Source organism: Cariama cristata, unplaced genomic scaffold, assembly GCF_000690535.1.
Source record: "Cariama cristata isolate BGI_N322 unplaced genomic scaffold, ASM69053v1 scaffold1319, whole genome shotgun sequence".
In the NCBI taxonomy this organism is placed as follows: domain Eukaryota; kingdom Metazoa; phylum Chordata; class Aves; order Cariamiformes; family Cariamidae; genus Cariama; species Cariama cristata.
In genome coordinates, this window is record NW_009633796.1 from 6111 (window position 1) to 26624 (window position 20514).

A 20514-nucleotide genomic window follows, 5' to 3' on the forward strand; every position below is an offset into this window, starting at 1 on the left:
GTTCGTCAACAGTGTCCACGCAGAGTGGAGATAACATGAGCTGCCCAAGATCACACAAAAAGTCTTGGCAAAGCCAGAGGCAGACTCCACTTTCCCCAGGTCCCAGTTTAGTGCCTTAGTTTATTTGCTCTTAAGGGGTTTGCTTGGTAACATGGGAAATAAAGGTATGCACATTAAACTGATGTCAGCCTAGAGTGCAAGGGCCTGCTAGAAACTAAAAAAAAATAAATTCAAGAAGAAAACAAAGTGTATATTTACATTTTAAAAAAGCATTGTGGACTGAGCAGGCAGTGTCTGACATTCTGCCTCCACTTCCTCCATAACCCCAGGGACTTTAAGGGTTGCGAACAGAAACCACAAGTTTTTCAATTTCAGCTCTGGGACCAGACTTTGCACTCACATTGGTGTAAACCTAGAGGGATTTAGAAATTCAGAGGAATTCTAGTCAAGACATAAGATTAAAGGAGAACCAAAGCAAGTGCAGAAAGTTATAGAGTAAAACGCAACGTATGTTATTTCAATTTAGGTTTACAGTTGCGTCCAAAGTTCAGCTGCGCTAGGCTAAGGCAAGTGATCTTGCCAGCTCCCAGAGGCTGAGCCATCTTTGATCAGTTTTGTGCATGGATGTGAGGTTGTTTGGCTGTCATGGACCCAAAATCAAGGATTGTTGGCAACCTGTTGAGTGTTGGAGATAAATGAGATAAAAGATTTCATCCAGTACCTGCTGAGCAGGTAGGCAGGCAAAGCAGAGGACCTGGGAGAAGAAAACTCACAGGAACATGAACAAAACTTTCTGACAAGCCAGGCAGCTCCAGTGTGCAATACCAAAGATTAAATAGATCTGGTATTCTCACACTGCCCCTGTCACCCCCCCAGGTCCCCAGGATTAAAGGCCTGACTGGGATGATGAACACAGGCATGAGCAGTATTTTGAACATGTCTCTCATCGAGGCTGCTAGCAGAGTTTTTCCTTTTCCCCTGCCAGGACACAGATGGTTATTTTGCCATAAAAGGAGTTAATAACCCAGAAATTTATTTACAAAAATCATTGGACTATGAGAAATTTAAATCGACAACGTTGGTCTTGTATGCAAGGGTAAGTTCTTTAGAAGGAACAAGTGCCTTGTTTGCCCCAGTCTCTCTTAACTGAAGGGTAAATCTGAATGGGAGATCTCTGGGATGGCAGGAGGGAGGGTGGAATCTCGGGGGGCTTCCACCCTCCATAATTACACAGTGACAGTCTTGCATTCAGTCCACCTTTGTCAGCACAATGAGATAATTCACTGCTTTAGCTAATCTCACGTAAACTGCTAAGCCTTAGACAGAACAGAGTTGCAACAGCTAAAAGCCCCTGGGCCACTGGTTTGTGCGAATGGGTTCTTTTGGCAATAAAACTTGCGTCTCACGAGGATGCTTTGCCTTTGGGTACAGGACAGGTCTGCGGGCAGCGCCACCACCACCAACACAGCTACCGCAACAATCAATATATTTATTGAACAAGCTGACACCAGATCACCCTGGTTCCTACCCTGTACCTTCATTAGCATGGACAAGAGCATTTGCATCAGCAGCCCCTATACTGGAAGGGTGAATATCTCCGAGATGTCGGTAAGCAGGCATGATCAAACAATATCCTTGATGCTATTCTCAAACAATATCCAGATGCTATTCCCAGCGGGTAGTGCCTAATAATTTCCATGAGCTCCTGCTGATCTCCAGTCATAAATGCAGATGATTCAGCATGACAGGGAGTCTTCATCATCCTGGAAAGTTGAGGTTCCCCCATCCCAAGCAGCACTGCTTGCCCTTGTTCCTGCAGCACATCACAGGAGAGGTGAGAGCTGGAAAATCTTTTACTTAAGCAGTCTCACCTCTGCCCTGTTACAGCCATTTCCCAGCAATAAATGCCATTCTGCCCGGACAAAACCACTAGAGCCACGCTGGGAGAGGAGAATGCTGCAAATGCTAATTTGGTGCTGTAGTGTGGTATGTAATGCTTTGCCTTGTTACTGCAGACGAAACCGCTCATCCTAGAGCCAGGACCTATCTACGCTATTGATCCTGACTACACTTTCAACGAAAAAATTGTGTACAGTATTGTTGGTGGTGAGTAGAAGTTGTCACCTTCCATAAACAGCATTGCTCATATGTCCCCTACATTATCTGCCAAGAGGAGATACCCTCCACAGCACTTGGGATTTGAGGGCCTGGGGATTTGCCCCTCTGTTTCTGCCACAGAAACATAACTAGATCCAGAGAACATTGCGGATTAAGTAGAAGAAACAGACTGTACAGAGACGAAGAAAAAGAAAATTACCAATCTCAGTGAAATCTGTTTCAAAAGGACTTTGGTTTTTTTTGGAAGGTGAGACATGTTTTATCTTTAAGCTTTTAGACCTGATTTTGCCAGTCTGGTCACACCACTTTCATTCAGTCTTTGAGCTGAACCTAAAATTCCCACATCATCAGCATAATTTTCATCCATTGCCAAGAATTATGTTTTTATTCCCCAGCACATTGCCACTATCTAATCTGCCCTGTTTTAGTCTTGATTTCAAAAAGATTACTTGAATACAGCCAACTGATTGCCCAGTCACTGACTGGGACATTTATTTAATTCAAAAAATGAGTCCTACCTTAGCTAGCTGGGTTCACACACATCTTCTCCATGTTTTTTGTCTGTTGAGTCCCTCTGGATCCCTAGCCAGCACTCCCAGCCCTTGGAGCAGCCAGGCAGGCAAGGAAAACAGCATTATGCCCTGGGGGTTTTGTCACTAAGATGTGAAAAAATGAGTCCATAAGCTCCAGGTCACTTTATGAAGGTATATCTGATGATTGAATAGACTTTCCATTTTCTTTAGGGGATACAGACAAAGTGTTCTCCGTGGATCCAGACACAGGGAATCTAACTATGAACAAAGCAGCAACTTCCCCAGACTCCTACCTATTGCAAGTCATGGTAAGTCTGACAACATTGCAGACAACAACCCAGCATAGCTGGCTCTCTAGAAAGCAGCAGTCTTGATGTGACAGGAGCCAATTACATTAATAATTAAAGCTAACTCAGTTACACCCTTTCTTTTGGAAGGGCCTAGTATTTGACCAGTGTCTTACACCAACTTAGATGCAAAGCTTTGCCCTTTGCGTGGATTGCAACATCGAGGCAAATTAACTTGCATGGGGACATCCTGCTGAGTTGAAAGTATGGAGGAGCATAACTGGAAGGCTTTCTTTAGGCATGACTGGAGCTTCTGTTACAGTAGTAAATGTAACTCAGCCCTAGAGACAAGCTCCTCTTTTGGCTACACCTCAAGAGGAAAGGAGGGTGTTGAAACGCACTCCCTGCACATACATACCCAGGAAGATGTGGACTCTCAGGCAGTGGCTGAACGGACCCAACCCTCACGAGGTTGAGCAGACTCTGCCTGCTGGTGCTGGAATCTCACTGCTTTGTACTGGAGCTTGGCAATTTGTCCAGACGTGGCCGTTGTGAAGGGTCGTACCTAGACTTTGGGGCTAGACCAAGACTGTGTGGAGGACCAACAGCAGCAGCAAGCTAAAACACAAGGACTCCAAACCATAAGGCTGCTGTGACAGGCCTGGTTCAAAGCTCACTGAAAATGATGGAAAAAACCCCATGGGTTGCAATGGGCTTCAGATCAAGCCTATCCTTTTATGTCTCATCGCTAATAGAAAAAAAGCTAGCATCTCTCTCTCTCTCTCTTTCTCTCCAGGCCACCCAAGTCAACAACATAAAGAAATACTCCGTAGTCAGTGTAGAGATTAAGGTCATCAATAAAAGTGATTATCCACCGTACTTTGAGAGCAGGATCTACTATGGGACGGTGTTTGTTGGTGTGGCCCCAAGAAGCTTTGTCTTCCAAGCTGGTGATCCTTCAAGCCCCCTGATCATAACAGCAGTGGATGATGATTTCCCTAATGTAAGAAACTGAAAATGCACTGCATTCTTTCTCACTGCTTCAGGCTTAAAGCAGGATCAGAAAACATGAGGAAGGGGAGGTGGAGCAAGGCAGATACATGTTTTCCTCTAGTGTTCCGTATTATATTTCCCTGGAAATTCCACATAGATCAGAACCACTTATGGTGTGATGTAATGTGGAGAAGCTGCTGGACTTCACCCTCCCAAAAGCCAGTCCCTCCCAGATCTATGTAGGTGAGCTGATCCACTGCAAAATAGCATGCTGAGTAAAGCCCAGGGATAGCAAATACTGTGAACGGGTCCAGATCTGAGTTAGGGCTAGGTGAAGTGTTTCCTTGAAGAGTTTGGGGTGGCAGGATCCCATGCAGAGGTGCCCTCTCTCTGCCAGGTCAAGGAGAGCTATGGGTGGACTAGCCTGGGAAGAGGAGCCGGTCCAAAGACAGCAGACTAGCATGGACTTGCAGTCCTGGGCTGGAAATGGTTAACCTTCTCCCTGTAAGGACTCATTTTGAGAGTGCCATTCTTGAACAATGTACTGGGAGAAGGAGAGGGGAAGAGATTTACTGACCAGCCATTCCCATCCCACCCTATTAAATAAAGAAAAAAATGCTAATTTTATTGATGCCAAGGCTTCCATAACAAGACTGGGGACCTAGCAGAGGGATAACAGCTTAGACACAAAGGAAAATATTGTGAGGACCTCAGCACAATTATTATTCTCCACGTACATCCCCCTTTGGCACTGTATTAAAGGCAGAACTGAGCAAATTTACAAAGTCCCTTGCATAATGGTGTTTTGTGTGGGCAAATATTAAAGATACCAACACAAGCTGGGTAAGACTTGGGGTTTTTTTGGAGGCAACACTTTTAGGATACATTCTTGAACTCTGAGCAACAGGGTGAACACACTTGGGTTCAACCTTTCTCACTTCCTCAGTTCAGATATATTTATTGCACTATACACCTGCTCATACTTCAGGTGTATTTGCCAGTGGGTTGTTATGGAGATGCATGCAAAGCACAGACAGTGTGGTTTAATCATTCACTCTTCTGGCTTTTCAGAAAGTCAACCCAAACATTGAGTACTACATAAAAAACAGCACCAATTTCATTGCAACCAAAGATGGACTCATTCTGACAAACATGATGCTGCAGTCACCAGGAACAGTAACCATTGAGGTAGGGCAACTTTCTTCATTATCTAGCCAGGGTCATGGAAGGAAGGGGTAGTTTCCAGTAGAGAAGCACCAAGGGTGGAATTCCATTAGGTAAGGGACATAATGAAAGGACAGTCATTGCCCCAACCATTTGCATCATAAATGTACAGGGATGGAGGGAGATGAAGTGATAGCAAATTTACTGTGTGTGATACAGGTTATATCTGGTGCTAGCTGTAAAATTGCTTCTCCAATCCTGTGGAATATATCATTGGAGACATGCAAAAAGTCAGTTGGGAGATTTTAGGAGCCCCTCTCCCACAATCTGATTGTGATTAACAAAAAAAGGAGGGTGAACAAGTGGGTAGGAGGTTGATGTGTAGGTATGGGTAGGCTATGACTGCTGGCATGTACCCCAGCTCTAAAGGCTACAGCCCCAAACTTGGGAATCCTTTGGTAAATCCAGCACTTTTTTTGATTGGGTCAAGGGCAGCAGTTAATAATTTTAGAATTTCTAAGGAGCTAGATGTTCACTTTGCCCATCTGCCTGCCAGTGACAACTGGCTCCCTAAGACAGTTGGGATGCCATGCCCTATGAAGCTATCTGAACCAGGGTGACTATAGTGTTGTTTTAGCTACACGGGCAGGGCAGAGAGAGGTGCCAACACATGCTGCTGCATGCCCCACACCACCTCATTATCTGTGTACAGCACTGTGCTGCAAAGCTGGGCACAAATGATGCACCTGGTTCTGGCCCAGGACAGAGAATCTTCAGAGCTCTTCTTCCTCTGTGACCAAATTGTCCAGCTACAATGCAGGGCTATTATGTGGTGAGGATATGGACAAGGTACTCTGTCCACAAAGGGCCCACCACATACCTTGCGAGTGAGCTGGAGATCTAGGAAGTCCCTAAGCTATCTCTTTCCCATGTTAACACAGGCTGTTGGAAAAGATATGGTGAGCCTGCAGGAGGCAAGCACTGTCGTCGTGGTGGAAATCGTCCTTGCCACAGGTAGGCTGGGTGTTTCTTTGTTTTCTGCTTTGTGGAGATGACTGGGGAGTCTTTTCCACTTCTGTGGACAAACTGTCAACGACAGGTCACCCACTGAAGTCTGTGGACCTGGGCTGAGGCCAAGCCCATACCTACAGGAGGTTTTACAGTGGCTATAAGAGAGAAAAAACTCAAGCAACATCCTTATGATGTGGTCACCACATGCCTCAGCCTCCTCAGACTTTAAGTAGTGCTGTGTATTGTAGTGTCTTTTCTTGTAAATCCAGAGCTAAATCTGGGGTTGCTTCATACTGTTTTGTGGGTCAGAAATAACCCAGTATGTTTTATCATGGCAAAGGAGGGTTGCCCTGACACCTTGGTAGATCATTGCTGCTTTTTAGCCAAAAATAGAGAAAGCTGCAATGTTATTTCCTGTCTTATGCAGAGCAGACAGAAGTTGGCACACCCCCACAAAGCTAGGCTTTGTCATGAGCAGAGGCATTTTCTGCTCAGGTCAGCTCAAGTTCTTATACTCCAAGATTTTAAGGTCTTACCAGAAGAAATGACCCATGAGAAATAAGATAGACCTGAGGTTACATACATACATAACCCTCCAGCTATCATTTGGCTTTGTTGATGTAAAAATAGCTTACTCTTCCATAATTCTTAGAAATGGCTCTTAAATAGATCTTCTAAATCAGTTAGACTTGAAGCTTACAAAACTTCTTATGCTTTGGATTAAGATGAATGAATATAATGCATTTTCACAGCAGGATAGGCAGGTAATACCCAGACTCCATTGGTTTCTACATGATGATGTATGATTGAAGTTCCCAGTTGGGCTCTTCCATTACTTCATCCTCTTATCACCATCATCGTGGGGATATCTGGAAGGGAAAAAAAAAAGTAGGCTCCTGGGTATAAATATGGATTCCCTAAAGGTAGTGTCGTTTCACAGCTAAAAACACTGGCTGCATAAAAACCACCTAAACCCAATTTAAAGGCACAGTCCAGCTCAGCAGAAAGCGCTAGTTCAGGTGTCAGTATACAGAGCTGCAAACACTCCAAACAGATGTACCAGCACTTCTGTGCAACTTCTAAATGTTGCCCTTGCTATTTAAACCACACAAAATAATGATGCTGGTGACTATGCAAAAAAGTAGATTGAAATTACACTGAATGCCTCACAGCCTATGAAAGGAATTGTGCTTTATTCCGTACTACAGCCAGCACTCAGGAATGGCCTAAACAGAGCTGAGATTACCATCTTGCTGGCCAATCTGTAGGATATTTAACCCTCAACTGTAAGAGGTGGTGTTAAGGAATGTGCATGCAACAGGTGGGAAGGTGCTTTGCAACGTTCCGATATCCAGGGAGAAACTAGAGTTGTTTTTAATATACTCTCCCTCTGGGAAGTGGTAACTGTACATTGGCCTCTGGTTTCTGACATACTGGTGCTGAAGCCAGCTCACACGGATCTCAAGGTGAGTCTTTCCACCAAGCTGAGCTAGCTTTCGCACTGTGTGCTGCGCAGCACAGAAGGAGTTAAGGGTGGTGGAGTTTCATATCAGCTCCGGGGGTGGTGGCTCCCTGGGAGACATGATTAAGAAGCAAAAATTCACTGATGTCCTAAACCCTTACCAATGTATTAATGATAAACTGAGGGTGCAATCAAATGCAGAGGGAATACTCAAAGTCCGTTGTCATAAACAGGTCGGCAGGAGAATAAAACTGTTTCATTAATCATTAATCTTTAAAGAGACTAATTTACACTACAAAATGAAGCTGGAAAACTTAAAATAAAGATTCCCACTGACAACAACAAGCAAATCTGATTAATTCTTTCCACTGTAATGTTGATCTCTATACAAATGTGCCTACACTGACCAGTGGCTGAAAGCATAAGCTGCGCCTGAGAAGGCTGGTGTTCAGCAACAAAAGGGCAGGAAAGAGTCTCCTATCCTGGGGACCTTCTAATGCTTTTTCTACTTCCTGTTATGCTGTTTGATTTCCTATTTTAATGCGGTCATCAGTATCAGAGGTGACATTCCAGATTAAAGGAAGATTTGCATTTTCATGCACATATGTACAAACATACCTCACTTTTGCACACTGATGTAAATGGGTGAAGTGGCAAAGTACAAGATCTACCTAGCTTTACTCCATGTCACATCTGCTTGCCTAATACAGTCATGTATATATTAGCTTAGTTAAATCATGGGGTGAAAGTCATTGTCTTGTAAATGGATGCTATTTCCACTTCATGTAACTTACTGGAAGGTATAATATTCTGCAAGTGGTCACCTTAAAAATACCCTCTGCTTTTAGGACAGTAAACAAATGGAGCCTTCTATGATGTTAAATATATCACTCTCACATTCTGCACCACAGGATGCTGCTTTGCCCTTCAAAAATTGGTTGGAGCTTCTCCCACAATGAAGTGCTGTGTTAAAAAAAAAGCTAGCTGCCATTTCTACACTTTGTAACACTGGTTTGTTTTTCTTGTAGCTGTCACCTCCTCTGATAAGATATACACTGCACAGGATATGGCTGTCTTAGGTGGTACGTTAGCAGCACTGCTATTAATTGCCTTAGTCTTCCTTGGAGTGATGATATATAAACAGTATGAAAAGAGTGTCAAATATGTGACAAGGAAAAAGGTAAGTGCCTTGTTTGTACCTGAATTTCTTAGCGTTAGAAAGTGGGATCTGAGGAGGTTTTAAAGTATGGACGGGCTGTCCAAATACTACATGTTTGTGTGCAGGGGATGAATCACTCCTGAGACAATGTTTGCAAAGGTAGCATCACTTTGGTGGTGTTTGCTGTTGTTCTTTTCTGCCCCCTGAGGCTGGAGCTGTCTGGTAGATGATGAGTGGACATGGTAAGGTGAGGACCACAGCTCCATGGAGCACAAAATCTAGGATGAATGTGACACCTATCAGAGACAGTCTCTGAAAAACGTGTGTCTGTGGTATAAACCACTGTTCATCCTCCCTCTATAGTCAAGGGAGAGAAAGGTCCCTTCATATCCTATCCTAAAGCCTGGGCATAGACAGTTGTCTGCACCTGAGCTGTTTACCTTTGGCTCTCTCAAGTCCCTGGCAGTCTGGTTACTTTGAAGTTTAGGGTGTAATTCATCTGATCAGATGTTGGTCTCTCCCTTAGGATGGGACTGTTAGGAACCTAGGCGCCACTGACTACAACAGGAGTCCAGAGCACGTAGCTCAGGTAACCACAGTCCTTCACCCTCAGTGAGTTAAATCCCACTCCAGAGTAACACCTCAAATGGATGGGTATAAATCAGTATACATTGCTGGTGTTCAGCCCTCCTGGAAAACATGCCTGTGCTTATCTGAAAAAATCTAGAAGTGGAGTCAATAAAAAATAGCTGTTGTAGGGAGCTGTATCTTTCCCAGGCTTCAAATAGATCTAACTGTAAAACAAGCAGAAGCTTTCCTGAGCAGGAGCTCAGTCGCTTCAGCCACCCATTTCCCCACCCTCCTCCCCATTTCTGTTCCTTTTACTATGATCACAAGGTGTCTCTCCTCCTGTAGTTCTCCAAGGAAATCTCGGGGGGTTACCAGAACCAATCTTATGAGGAAGATGAACACCCAAATGCGAGCACCAAACAGCAAGAGACGTTAGAAAATGGCGGTGTCCAGTCGATGACACGTGTACTAGAGCAGCCAGCACTTTCCTCCGCCTCTTCCAATGCAGAAGACATTGATAGCCTTACAAAGCCTTCTATAGCGTCCACCATCATCTTTGACCAGGAAGAGAAGGAGGAAGAAGTGGAAGAAGAGACTGAGCGTGAAAGAGAAGTGAAGTCTATCCTCAAGACAGACAGGCACGTGGCAGATGACGGCTACAAAGCTGTGTGGTTTAAGACCGATGTAGACCCAGATGCTGGAGAGCAGGTTGAAGTGATTGAGGACAATACAGCAGATGGCAATGATGACAGTGACCAAGATCTGCAGAAGGAGGAGGAGGAGGAGGAGGAGGAGGAAGAAGATTATGACAGGGACGATCACCAGAGAGGGCCGGGAGTGTCCTTTGCCTCAGAGAGCTTATAATGCCCAGCTGCAGAAGTGATAATCAACATGTCTCGCACAGATGCAGTGACAGAAGATGACAATGATTTATAATGGAAACACACCTGCACTTTCCCCCCAAAAATGAGGGAATCTCAGCTGCTTTGCTGACATGAAGCCCATCTTTCTGCTCAGGGGGGAAACTGGAATGCAGGAGGATGAGCTTGCCTGTCCTGCTGGTCTGAATGGAGCCGGAAGAGATTACAGCTAACCTTTTAGTAAGACTTTGAAATATCACTTAGGATTTTGGAGGGGAGGAACAGATGTCTCATGTCTCCACCTTCGCCCTGTTCCCCCGCTTACATCGCATTTCCCATAGTGGCTGCGGGTACACCAGAGATGTAGCTGAATTGCCTTTGAAGCAGTTAGCCCAGCTCGCGGTAGCAATTTACACAACCCAGTGTTCATCTCCTCTTGGTGGGTAAATAAGCCAGTGGCGACTCCTTGGCTGTTCCCTTTAGGGTGTTACAGTTTGATGCCAGCTGCAGGGCGTAAGCCAGCACAAGTCACCCTGAGCCTGCAGTTGCTCATACAACTGTATCCAGGAGCTCACTTCGGGGCTTGGCTCTGCTCTCCGTCATGCCAGACTCGTGCTCCCTGCACAAGCAGCTGGCACGCACCACCATGTCCTCGCCCTGCCAGTAGCCAGGAGTTTACATGCTCAGGAGCTGCTGTTTCCTCTGTCACTGATAAGCAAGGACTGATCACATATTCTTTACCGAAGGACTTTGTCGTCAATTTTTCTATGTCATAAAACCACTAATTGTGCAGTACTTCTTTAGCTGTGTGTCTCCTATCTGTCAGGGAAAAGAAGAGCTCCTGCCAGGACCTGCCTACAAAATGCCAGGGGTATTTCCAGCTCTCTGGGCTTTTGGCAGCAATGGGTATCATTCCAGAGGTGCTGGATGGGGGGTCAGCACGCTGTTTCCCTTGCCCAGCAGGGCTCAAGGTGTCGCTTTTATCATTGCTGCTGAAGGTGGAGGTCAGCATTGCCTCTGAGTGCCAGGTGTCACCACCATTTCTCTGCTCCTGTCTCGTCTCAGATGCCAGCCCCTTTGCATACCACCCTTCACCATTCATGAGGAGCCCAGCAGGCTCTTTTGCTGGTAAAATACCATCTTTCAAGCTTCACCTAGAGCTGAGCTGCAGCCTGAGAGCAGAGGTGGTTCACTGAGAGCAAGTCAGCTCTGCTGTGCTTGGCTTAGGAGTCCAGGCTTGAGCTAGAAAGCCTGCTGACCTCTGGTGACAGCACCATTGCATGTTGGATCCCTCAGCTCTCAGCAATATCGTCTTCAGTTATGGTCCTGCCATAAAGCCCCAGTTCAGCAAAGTGAGCACACCATTTTCAGGTATCATGGGAAGTAAAGTGTTTAATGCTCTGGTCTAGATTTACACCTCCCATCAACCAATTTCCTCCCTCAGCTGGCAACCAAAAGCTGGGCTGATTTCCACTGGCTGAGAATGCGGCTGGGTACCTTTGCATCTTCTGATTACCAGCACAAAATTTGTGCTGTTCCTGGTTTTCTCATTTTGGGGCTAGCTGTGGAGCAGACACGGGCTGTTGAGTGTTTAACTTCCAGTAAAAAGCTCAGAAGCATCTAAGACAGGGATGCAGCAGAAGGAGCTTGGGTCACTAATGTTTCTCTCACTTTCTCAGCTTAGCACAACAGCACAGGATTGCAACAAGATAAGTGTCAAGCAAAACCAATAAATAATCTTGCCTTTTCCCTACCAGCCAATCTCCACATTGCTGCCATTACTCCAGATAAAGCCGAGAGAGAGAGAGACCAAAGTATGGCTGCTGGGATCCACATGTACACCAAAGCACAAATGATTTCCAAAGAGGCTTTTATCCTCTTGGTCCATACTCTATTTCTGCACATCTCCCTGTCCCAGGGTTGACAGTGTGCTAGAGCAGAAATACCTCCCCATTTCCTGCAGCATTTTGCTAGCCTTGGGATTACTTGAGGCACAACTTTCCTCTCACTTCTACATTTGGAGACTGTTTTGCTGTGGACTATCCTTCTCTAACTCTTTCTACACACCTGGAGAAAGGAAAGTTCCTTTCCTGCTTGTCCAGAAGACGGTTTCGTGATACCTGTGACCAATGACTGAACGGAATGATTTCCAGCAGAAGGCAGTTTGCATGGCCTGACACACCATAGCTGCTCCATTTCCCTCACTGCTGTGCCATATGTGATCTGTTCCTGTCCGCTGGCACGCTGTTGTCAGTGTGTCTGCCCTCTGCTGCTGTATCGTTTGGGCTTCTGGGCACACGCATGGCGCACTGATTTACGAGCTCCCTCGATTTGCAATCTGTACTCATCTGTTGGTGCTTCACCCCCCCCCTCCAACGATGTGCTTCTCATGCTTTTGGCCTTTTGTGTTGGCATGCTGTTCAGATCCAGGCACCCTCAGTTTGCATTTCGTTGGCTGTTGGTGCCCTGGCTTCCCTCCGCTGGCAGGCAATTGAAATCCCTTCAATGTGCCGCTCACCTGCCAGGCTCCCTGTTGGCAGTTCGTTTCTCTGCAGCCCCAGCTGCTCAGTCTGTCCCCCCACAAGCTTTTATGTTCTTGTTCTTTTATCCTGCAAAATTCCTAGTGGAAATGCCCAGAAGCTTGTGCTTGTTAATACAAAAGTTAAACCGCAGCAGTCGCAAAGGGAAAAGTGTGTTCAAATAGTGCCATCACATGGATAGCAAAGGCATCTGTCTTTTATTCCTCATAACTTGAACGAGAAAGTGGAAAGTGAAGGTCCTTCTGCCAACTCCTTCCTGCACTCGACCCTTCCTTCAGAGCCTTGTGGTGAATCGGGACGTCCCGCCAGCACCAAGGTTTCCCCGACCTCTCCTCTCTTGGGATAACTGCCCTACACAAGGACAGCATGCATTTGCTGAACCTAATTATGATTTGTACAGTGAGTGTACGAATTACAGGGCTGGCTGCAGCCCTGGAACGAGGGTGTTGAGATGCCACCGCTGCCATGACTTCATCGATGTGCCGTATCAGAAGATCTCTCTGGGCATGATGTGGAGAGGGAAGTGTGGGTGCTGGTCCTCTGTATGCCACTTTTGAGGTACTGAAGCCAGGGCTACCAGGGCTAGGATGGTGGTGAGAGAGGGAGACAGCAGGAGGCCGGGAGCTGCCTTCCTTTGCTTGCACTTGGACGGACAGGAGAGACCAAGGGAAAATGTTCTTGAGTCATCACTTATCATGCTGATTCTCACCACCACTCCCCTGACCCCACACCCTGCTTCCAAACTTGGGTCTCAAAAGAGGTTTGGGGTACCTCTTTCTTTTGTTCTCCCTGTTGTAGGGATGTCCAACCCTATTTCATTCTGCAGCCTCTTCCCTGAGGGTACACTGTGAGCCATCAGCGCCATGCTCAGCTTCAGAGCCATGCCCACACCCTGCCACACGGTTTCAGTTGTCCTATTCCTCCAGGAGACTGTGGGGTCCCGGCTGTTCAGTTGGGGTGCAGGCAGGGAATTAGAGTCTTTTTCCCTCTTATGAAGGCCCTTCCAGGCTCTCTCACTCTGCTTTCCTGAGCAGGGACACCAAGACCAGTGAGTAGGAGACCTTTGAGCACCAGGTCCCAGAGTGACTAGCTCCACATCAGGACCAGTGACCTCTCCTGCCTCTTCCTGGGTACCAGCAGTCTGGATGGAGCCTGCAACGTGTGTGGGGGCCACGGCACACCATGAGGGTTCTGAGACACTTACTTCACCTTTCCAAGTATGTTGCAAAATGTCATGGCCTCACAGATGAGAAAGTATATGTTCCTGGTAAGAAGGCAAAAGAAAACCTTTCCTTTCCCTTGCACCATAGTGAGCTTGGGTGCTGTGCTTGAAGTGGCTCTCATCCTTCAAGGGATCCCTTCATCTCCATGAAATGAGTATCAGTCTGGCATACCCTAGAGTCAGGATGCTGGCACATGAAGCAGAGAGATCTACACAAAAGAGGGAGCACATTTTTCCTTCCCAGTCTAGCATTGTTCAAACCCTGTGGCACTAATTTGACATGCAGAGAAAGATAGCAACATTTTCCATCATGCTTGACTTGTTCATTCTTTTACTTTTGGGTGAGATTTCAGATTTCACTTAAGAAGGAGTATGATATTTCCTGCGTGTTTCCTCCAGGAAATGCTTCTCCTGGGAGGTGGGTCAAAGACGAGATCCCTACAAGTCTTCTGTTTATGCCATCATCATTTCTGAGAGATGTGAACAGTTATGAAGTCTGCCACATCATCCTTCATAACTTGAAGATACCATTAATCAACACCATTACACTAAATAACCTAAAATATGTTGTGCTAATACAGACTTAGCAGATCTGCTGGGAACTAAACCTGAACAGCACCAACCCTGGACTCCCCAGGCTGATTTGTACAAGCTGTTCAGCAAAGTACCATGCAGTAGACAACCTGGCCAGGATTTCCACGATTTTCCATGGACAAGATTACCTCTATCCTGGGCATCTCAGCAGTAACCCTACCCAGATGAAAGAGAAGTGTCTAATCCACAAATTGGAAATAAATTTGTTATTCCATTGGGAAAAATAAATTCCATTAGTGGAAAAATATCCTAATAATATAAATGTTATGTGGATATCAAATGTCAATAAATTCCAAGTATATCTTGAAGATTTATCTTTCAAACATAGAAATTGGACAGGTCCAGTTAAACCAGTCTTATCATTATGTTCTCCCACTTCTAACACCAGTACATACAGCCACAGTATTTAGTATTTTTCAGGGTTATGCTTGTATCCATTCAAAGGAGATGATGTTTTGTAAATATTACGTCTATGGTAGTGGTGGTTGTTGTGAGGAGAGCTAATAAAACTTAGCATCAGGCAGAGCTCAGCCTCTTTGAGCCATTGCCTGTTAAAGCCTCCAGATCCTGTGTCCTTGTCTCCTGTCCTGGGCCTGCCCTGACAGTGGTTTTGGTTTAAGAAAATCATTGGAACTGGATGAAAAAATAGCAATGACTGTGAAAAACTACAAACAAAACTGTTCATTTTTATCTCACTTCTAATGTGTTATGGCTATTTCTGATTTGTTTGGGGTTTTTTTAATGGAAACAAAGAAAACTACTGACTTGAAAGAGGAAGAGTCTTTCTCCCCTTTCAATCTCACATTATTTTTTGAGAGGAAGTAAAGAAAAATGTGAAAGGAACAAGAAGAAAATGTAATCTTTTAAATTCAAGCCCATCTGAGATTACACTAAATCGGGTTGGATTTGTTTGTCTGTTGAATAACTTTTTGCATTATGGTACAACAATCATGTTCATTTACAAACATTTGTATGAGAAAGGAAAATATACTAATATACTAAGGAAAATACACTAAGCGATAGAAATGTTTTTGTAAGATTGTTTGGATCAGTTGGAAGACTTTTGATAAAGTAACGAAAAAGCATTTCAGTAAGCTTTTAAATAAATATCATAGCTTCAGATATGAATATTATGAGGAGCACCATGACTTTTCTGAGACAGGCATAAAGTTTCATGCACCAGTTTCTACATGGACCCTTTTCTGTGCAGGACTGAAAAGCATATAGGTGCTTAAACTAAAGTGATTTTTGATGGCAAATAAGCATCTAAGTACCTTTAAAAGCTCAACCTTAAACTCCAAAGACATTCAAATGTTTTTTAAAGTTTAACTCTGCGGGTAGATTTAAAAAATCTCTTTCACCCCATCCACAGTCAAGCTCTGATTTTTATTTCTGTACGAGCTTAGCATAATATTTGTTTAATATCTGTTATGCAGATCTACAAAAAGCCAAATCTGGTCTTTGACTTGGGCTTTGCAGATGACTGCCTTTCTCTAATGATTATTTTATCTGACTGTTTTAGTGATGCAAAGATCAGCTAGGGCAATCTCTCTGATAGTCGGAAAACACTAAGGAACAAATCATACAGAGCTAGGAATCTTCAATGCTAACTTGCTGGAGTTAAAAACTAAGCCAAAAAAGAACCCCAACCTCTAATCATCTTACCTCAGTTTTTCTCCATAAGTTCAAAATATTGTCTCACAAACTCACATTGATATTAGCTAAAAGACACAGAAGTGGGAGTGAAAAACTGTTACATGGATTGCAGTATGAAAAGCAGCATTAATTCAAGAATCTGGATTCTCTAAATGTATGTCAGACTTAAAACATACTAACATACTGCATGTAATGCGGGAATCTGGCTCAGAGAAGTTGTGTTTTTTTTTTTTTCTTCTAATGCAATGCCAGTTCTAAGATCTTTAAAAAAATATGTAGCAAGGTAAGATGTGCAATTATTCTCAGATTTCTTTTCCCTGCAACAGCCTGGAGTAATCTAAGGTGAATGACCATGCAGGGCATAATTCTAAGGAATTTGGTCCACCGTTAGTAGAACTCCGGCTTAACAGGGTAGAAAAACATGTTTGCAGTTGTCAACAAATCTGCAGGGGGGAGAATATCAATTTCAGTGTGACAGTGGTAGATCTGGATTTGAGATTACAGATGGAAGCTGAAGGGAGACTGAAATGCGTTGCAGAGATGACACAGCTGCTAACGGAGATCATGCCTATGACATTTCTGAGCTTTGAGTACCCTCTTCTGGAGTAACACACACCTAAGAAGCGGCCATTTCATTTTCATTCTTAGCCTCTACAGAGAAAAGAAGCAACGTCCCTTCTTGGCTGCCAGGGAAAACTGTAAAGCTGAATTGAAATCACTAGATGCAAGCAGGGAATTTGAAAAATCAAGTAAAATACAGATATTTTACCTTAGGAAGTAATAGAAACAAACAAAAAAATTCCCAGGTGTCTGAAAATTCATTTCTGCTAGTCCAGATTCTGTCCCCATTTAGAACTGAATAACCTCACAGATTTCATCAAGTCTTCAATGGCATAGCTGACAGCAAGTGCATCCTTTTGCCTTTTTTGTCTTCAAGAGAAAAATAGCTTTGCTACATGGCTAATTAGATTGCAGAGGACACTTCTTGGCTTAGTTTTGAAAGGACGGAAGATAACTGGAGACCTGTTCTCTTTGTATGTAGGATAACAGAACTATCTAGCATTTATCTGAAACAATAATGAACCCTGATCTCTTCAATCACATAATCCAGAGAAAATTATTCTTGATCTCAAAGAACAACTTCCAAATGATAGAGTCAACTGTAGAAGACCTGTTTTAACCTGATTTGCCTTGGATATACAGGGTCTTTAGCTCCAAAAGGGATTCTTTTTCCTTTAAAAAAAGTCAATTCAATTTTATTCTGGTTTATACAATTTATTTTTTCATTAGTTGGTTACTAAGTCCTCATAAAAGTAAAATTGACCTCAGCAGACCTGTAAATGGAAACTTAAAGAAACAGGATCATCTCCATCATGTGGACTTTAAGCAAATTATGGCCTTTACTTTTTATAAATACATGTTTTATCCAAACAGGAAAAAAAAAAAAAGCAGTCCAACAAATAGATTCAAAAGAACTATTTGGAACTGTAATAAAAACTGAGGCTGCAGGAATGACCTGTGGCGAGCAGTGACCCAGTAGTAATAGAAATTGTATTTCAGAGAGTACAGTCTCATCTTTTGCTCCTAAAAGAGGGAACGATCCAAAAGATGGTGGCGTTTACAGCAGCAAAGGCAGTGTGAAAACACTGCACAAAGATTTAGTGGGGGTGGGAAATCTGCATTCCTCAATCGAAATTGCCTGTTCTGTCCATATGTGCAAGAAGTTTTCCTCCTAAAGCCTCCGCCCAATGCCTCTTCCCCCTGTTTGTGGCTCAACACAGTGAAATTCTACATTACAAAACCTAAAAGTCACATAAGCTCACTGACGTGCATTCAAGATTTCACAAGATTTCCTTCACTACCCTCTGACTAGATAATAATATTGTGTTCTAAGACTTGTGTGTATACATGATTAAAAAAATAAACTTTGATTCAACTCATACTTGAAGGACTGTCCTTCAAGACAATCACTGTTACAGAAAGTCAGGATTTTCATAAAATTTAAGCATTTGTTACTAGGTTTAGCTTCTGTTAACCAGACATGTTGCAACACACAAGTATGGCTCTGTATCTGAGCCAGAATTCAAGAATAGAATGAAAACCAGCCCCAACTATCAAAAAGGGTACATATTCTCAGAAATCTTATTCAGGGCAATATTCAATAAGGGGTGATTCACCACATAATTCCATAGTTTTATAAACACATGCTGACCACAATATCCTGACACAAAAGTTCTACTTATAACAACAATGACAATACTCATCATATGAAAGTCCTGCAGAAATATGTAGGTGGAAGGATTGAAACTCAGATTTAAATAATAAGCTTAGAACAATAAGGATTTAGCATTCAGTCTAAACATGTTATATCTGAAGGTGGTGTACCGTGTCCCCAAGAGCTGCTCAAGATCTCTGCTTTCATTCCTTCTCTTTTCCTCTTCAAACAGCTTAGATAACAGTCTGTTCTCAAGCTTGGAAACTGGTTATTATAACACGGGTTAGTCCTCTCTGAAACTCCATGAGATTAGGCTCTTGGAGTGCTCCTGTAACACGTCAAAGAAAAGATGTGTTAGAGAAAAAGTAGTTGCACTCTTACAAGGATCTCGGCACGAAATGGGTTTTCCTAGCTTCTGAATGTTGTGAAGCACCCATGTTAGGCTAAACCTTTGGTGGTCTCTTTTGCACCCAGCAGTGTCAGCTCTGTTACTGAGTCCTTGAGATACTGCATTGTACCACATTCCTGAAGTGTCCCACATTGTCCCTTGTGTGTAGAATACTAATGAAGATGGATTAATGCTATTAGGTATCACGTTAAAACACTCCGTAGCTGTAAAAACAGAAAGGTCAAGAGACCACATTATTTGTCATCCTCTGTTTCTTCTCCTGCTCTTGGAGAGCCCAAAAAGAACGAGAAAGTGGCTTTTGTCATTACTGTGGGCAATCTGAGCTTTTGTTCATGAGCAAGACCTTAGATACTGGAAGTTCAGTTGTGCTATTGTCGTAAGAGCACAAGCAGATCTGTGACAACTTGTGTGCAGGCCATTCATTCCTACAATAGCAGGCAGCATCTAATTTATGTTAAATAAGGCACAGAGAGGTTGCTGTAATGAATGACAGAGATTGCAGTTCTGGCTTTCACCTTGATTTTGCGTAAGCTGAGACAGACACTTGTATAAGTCTTAATGGAATAGCTGAAAAATTTAAGAGATCATGTTGTACTTGGTGTTATGCTTGGATTTATATATCTTTATGCATACATTATGTATTTAATTGTAGGATAAGTGTGTTAACTGTTCAGGTATAGAAGTAACAGAATACTATGAAACATCTAAACAGTGAAGAGTGATTATTACATTTCATCTGTGAGCATGAAAGTTTCATAACTCACAGACATCACAAATGTCTTCAGAGTCTGTGAGTTATTAAGGTCAGTTGTGAAGAAAAAAAATCACTTTTTACTCATGAAATATTCAATATCTGCTTTATAAGAAATATTTTTTTTATTGATCACCTGTCCAATAATAGCAGGCAGCTAATCTGTATTACTCACAGGAAATTTCTGTCCATGTCTAAGGCAATTTTTTTTTCAGCTGCCTCATATTTCAGCCTTTGCAGATACAGAATGCAGAAGGGAGCACGACATCTGTACATTTAAGACCCTGAAAATAGTAGATTTTATTAAGATCTCAACTTTCACTTAAAGAGAGGTAAACAAGTAGTCCTAACTCATTTCAGTTGGCCTACAGGAACACGAGCTGATGCTGAAGAACAACTAGAAACTAATGTGGGGAGCTGTTAAGGCACTTCTTGTTAGGTTGCTAACTCTAAGGACACACTTATACCATGTAAATAAGGCCAGAGTAGGAAAAAATTGGTGTCTCGCTGTGCAGTCGTGCTCTGAGCGCAGTATAGCAATGTTACTGTAGCCTGTTGGGCTAGTTAGTTCTCTCTTGCAATGGTGTGGGAGAGAGGGCAACTAAGCGGGCTGAACATCACGTTAACACAGCAATACTGGGGCCTGAGCTATTACCTCTGTATACACTCTTTGGTTTGGACCAAAGAGGTTGCCCGGAGCCACTTTGGAGGGCTCAAACGCTGCGTTGTATTTGACAGGGATACTTGAAAAGTAAGGTTTTCTGTGACAACAAAGCCGAGCTAATGGATAGTTGCATGCCGAAAGGAGTGGTCCCCTCAGAGAAAACAACAGAATTATTTTTCCGGCAGAGAAATAAGCTGGAGAAATCAGCAGATTTCCGTTGTTAGCAGAGCCACTGTCCGCCCAGACGAGCACCTCAGCCGAGCAAGGAAAACGATGAGAACACACAGGCAGGAGCCGCCTGAGGGA

General features: G+C 43.6%; 1 protein-coding gene across 1 annotated transcript in view; it reads left to right on the plus strand.

Moving 5' to 3' along the window:
- CDHR5 (cadherin-related family member 5) overlaps positions 1-10233 on the plus strand; it is a 12735-nt gene extending 2502 nt beyond the window's left edge. Inside the window, 9 exon segments of the mRNA XM_009706867.1 lie at positions 982-1096; positions 1432-1608; positions 2016-2106; positions 2862-2959; positions 3735-3941; positions 5003-5119; positions 6037-6109; positions 8597-8748; positions 9643-10233. Of these exon segments, the coding sequence (XP_009705169.1) occupies positions 982-1096; positions 1432-1608; positions 2016-2106; positions 2862-2959; positions 3735-3941; positions 5003-5119; positions 6037-6109; positions 8597-8748; positions 9643-10233 (1621 nt within the window).
- The last annotated feature ends 10281 nt before the right edge of the window (positions 10234-20514 follow it).